The 3,371-nt window shown below is 49.5% G+C and overlaps 2 protein-coding genes across 3 annotated transcripts in view; one reads left to right on the top strand and one right to left on the bottom strand.

Moving 5' to 3' along the window:
- The window catches only part of NADK2 (NAD kinase 2, mitochondrial), a 65,002-nt gene that overhangs the window by 2,324 nt on the left and 59,307 nt on the right, over positions 1-3,371 (bottom strand). The window contains exon 12 of one of the 2 annotated variants that reach the window (XM_025213531.1): positions 259-393. The exons of the other annotated variant lie outside the window; for it this stretch is intronic. The gene's annotated coding sequence lies outside the window, so the exon portion shown is untranslated. Of the gene's footprint in view, positions 1-258; positions 394-3,371 lie in introns of those variants that run through there. 2 annotated transcript variants of the gene reach the window in all.
- SKP2 (S-phase kinase associated protein 2) overlaps positions 1-3,371 on the top strand; it is a 26,029-nt gene that overhangs the window by 10,763 nt on the left and 11,895 nt on the right. The window contains exons 4-5 of the mRNA XM_006031876.3: positions 269-412; positions 1,143-1,277. Of these exons, the coding sequence (XP_006031938.1) occupies positions 269-412; positions 1,143-1,277 (279 nt within the window). The remainder of the gene's footprint in view (positions 1-268; positions 413-1,142; positions 1,278-3,371) is intronic.

The following is a 3,371-nucleotide window of genomic DNA, read 5'->3' as shown; positions in this document are numbered from 1 at the left end:
CCGAATAGCTGTGGCACTGTCCTGTGCCCTGCCCCAGCCCCACCCCCTCCCTTATCGCAGGGCCTTGATCTGGCCCCCCCAACAGACTTACCGACTGGACACTGCTCTGCATGCTCCTGGGCTGGCCGTATGCATGCCGATAATGTCAGTTTTCCTTTTATCAGTGCCAATATGATATGAACTGATGCCTCTAATAAAGGCTGACATAGAACTTTTAATACTTGGCCTTTTTTTATTTGGTAACAAGTAAAACTCTCTTCCCTCTTAGGTTTGATGAATCGCTTTGGCAGACTCTTGATCTGACTGGTAAAAATCTGCTGCCAGGAGTGATTGGGCAGTTGCTGCCTGTAGGTGTAACTGTATTTCGTTGCCCAAGATCCTGCATTGGGGAACCTTCGTTTAAACACAACAGGTAAGAATGTTGCCATATCTAAGTTTTCTGCAGCAAAGCTGCCCCTTTCACTTTCTCCTATTGGCTACATATTGCAACCAATATCATTTGGTTTAGCACCTCTGGTTGCACTTGGTGCTGCCATCATTTCAAAGTTTAGGGACACCACAAATAGTTGTTAGGGTGGAGAACTAAAATTAGAGGAGCTGTATTCACTTGTCATTGATCTAAAACTGTTGAAGAGCATGTGAACGCAACTTTAACAATATAATCCAGCACAGTTATTTTCTGGGCACTTACCTCGTACATAGCCTTTACTCTGGAACTAATAACTACTTACTAGTGAAGCACCTTTTTAAAGGAAACTTGTTTTAACTCAGGTAGTACAGAAAACTGTGATGAATTGCAAAGTTCTGTGTACCCTGAAGCAAACAAACAACATTTTGCAATTTAGGCAATAAGCTTAGTACTTTTAACAGATCTGACATGTTTTAAAGCATACATGTTTTCTGCTGCCTCTGCACACTTTGTGGTATGCAGATACTCTGCCAGCAGGAGTGGCTTCAGGATTTGACTGTGTCTTATATTGAATAAGAAACTGCTGAAACTTCCTTAGCCTGACGAAGGGTTTTTGAACCCGAAAGCTTGCTTAATTGTTTTCCAGCTATTTAAGTTGGTCTATTAAAAAATATCAGATTCACCCAAAGAACCTTATCTTATATTGTATGTCTTTCTCCTTTCCAATCTGTAGACCTCTTAGACTGCAACATTTGGACCTGTCCAACTGTACAGTCAATGTTGCTGATCTCCATAGTGTTCTCCACCGATGTCGTAGACTACAGAACCTCAGCTTGGAAGGATTAAAACTTTCTGATGACATCATCAGGTGAGGGGGAATGTTCATTAGTGTTCTTTATTTATGGGCTTCTCTTTGGTGGTCAGGGGTCCCTGGACAACCTCTAAAGGTGCGTACTTTGTTGCTTTCTTTGGCTGAACTCATTGCATGAACTGAGTTTCCTTGCACAACTGAATAGCCCAAATGCTTGGCCAACTGCTCATTCCTTTGCAGCTCCTTTGCCCCTCATATAAAGAGGCTTTGTTTCCCCAGTGTTGCCATCTACCTCCATTATAATTTGGGAGCTGAATCATGCAGGATATGCAATGCTATTGACTGAATGACTTCAGTGCAAATCACCAACTAGTTGTTTGATCTGTGGACAGTTGCAAATGTCCCTAAATCTTTGGATCACATACCAGGGGCTCTTGGTCCCTTCTTTTTTTACACTTCGGGTATTCTAATTTTTCCCTAAAATCTGAGTTCTGTTCACATTCCCAGACTATTTATGGAGCTTTGGAACTGATGAGGTGCAGCATTCAGAAGCTTTCATGATGCATACAAACAGGCAAATGCAGGAACACTAACCATCAAGTTAAAAGTAAAGCCTTCTGAAGCTTGGTCAGCTAATGCCAGCTTGCAAATAAAGGCATTTAGCACTTACTCTAGCAGGGTCAGTGAACTTGGACTGGCACCATCTACCTGCAGATTGAGGCTAACTTTGCAAATAGGGTAATCCCTTTTCTGTCACAGAAATGCAGTCCTTGACTGCAGGGAAGCTGTGCGGCCAGTTCGGGTTGAACTGACCAGAGAGGGGTTTAATTCCCCACCTCTACCCCACCAGCAGGGACCCGAGCTGGGTCTGCCGGGCGCTCCCCCCTCACTGCAGCTGCAGCAGAGCACCATGGTCCCTGGAGGCAGAGAGGGGCAGGGAGGAGAGTTAGTCCCCCTTCTACCCCCACTGGCAGCTAGGTCTGCCCACTCTTGCTGCCGTGCTCCCTGCTTCCCCACCCCCGCACACCAGGAGCCCTGCCTGACCATGATACCTCCCCGCCACTGCAGTGAGAGGGAGCAGGACCCTTGCTGGGGGCAGCAGCCCCTGTCATAATGTGGGGGAGTGTGAGCTCCACAGCAGCTCTGCCAGCCCTGCAGAGCGGCCCCCTCCAGGAAGGGCCTCATGCTCCAGGAAGCCATGACGGGCAGTCTGTCACGGTCATTCACCACTTGCCACTCCAGCTGCAGGGTGGGGTGGGGCCCAGCCCCCACTGCTCAGTCTGCTCGGGGCAAGCCCCCTCCTGGCAAGAGGGGGCTTATTCAGCCACTAGCCCCAAGCACAGGCTGAGCAGTGGCTGCAGGCAGGCCGAGCAGACCCTTACGTGGTGCCAGTAGCCACCAGCCAGCAGCAGAATAAGCTCCCTCCTGCCAGAAGGGGGCTGGCCCCGAGCTCAGAGCTGCAATGGCCAGGCTGGGCAGACTCTGCTATGGTGCCAGCGGCTTCTCTGTACTTGAGAGCTTATTTGGCCACTGGCACCATAGCAGGGTCTGCCCGGCCCAGCCACAGCCACTGCTTAGCCTGTGCTTGGGGCCAGCGGCTGAGTAAGCTCCCTCTTGCCAGGATGGGGCTTGCCCTGAGCACAGACTGAGTGGCCAGGGCCAGGCCCCATCCCTGCCCAGCAGCTGGAGTGGTGAATGACTGTGATGGGCTGCCTGTTACTGGTGGGGGCTGCTTTGCAGGGCCAGCAGAGCTGCTGCGGTGGGGAGGGGGCAGGGCCCTTGTGGGGGCAGGTCAGGGAGCACAGTGGCGAGGGTGTGCAGACCTGGCTGCCAGTGGCTGGGCTGGAACAGAGAGCCTAGCCCAGAGAGCATGCTGGGAGTCTCTGGTTTAACTTAAACCAGCAAGGGGTCTGGGATAGACCTTGCATAAACCAGTTTGAGCCAAATCATTTAAGTCTGATACTACATTCAACCAGGTTTATCTCAAACCAGTTTCAGCCATTTTGAAACTGGTTTATATGCACTGAACGTCTGCTGTTACAGATATAAACCAGTTTCTGATCACCTAAATCAGTTTGTGTGTAATGTTTGTCCCTAGCCTTAGGGGTAATTGTCTTTTTCAGGTGCCATGACCCATCATGTATACTAGTT

This window comes from Alligator sinensis, unplaced genomic scaffold, assembly GCF_000455745.1.
Source record: "Alligator sinensis unplaced genomic scaffold, ASM45574v1 scaffold175_1, whole genome shotgun sequence".
Taxonomy (NCBI): domain Eukaryota; kingdom Metazoa; phylum Chordata; order Crocodylia; family Alligatoridae; genus Alligator; species Alligator sinensis.
Note: the sequence above shows the minus strand (reverse complement) of the source record. Positions and strands in the feature narration are given on the sequence as shown.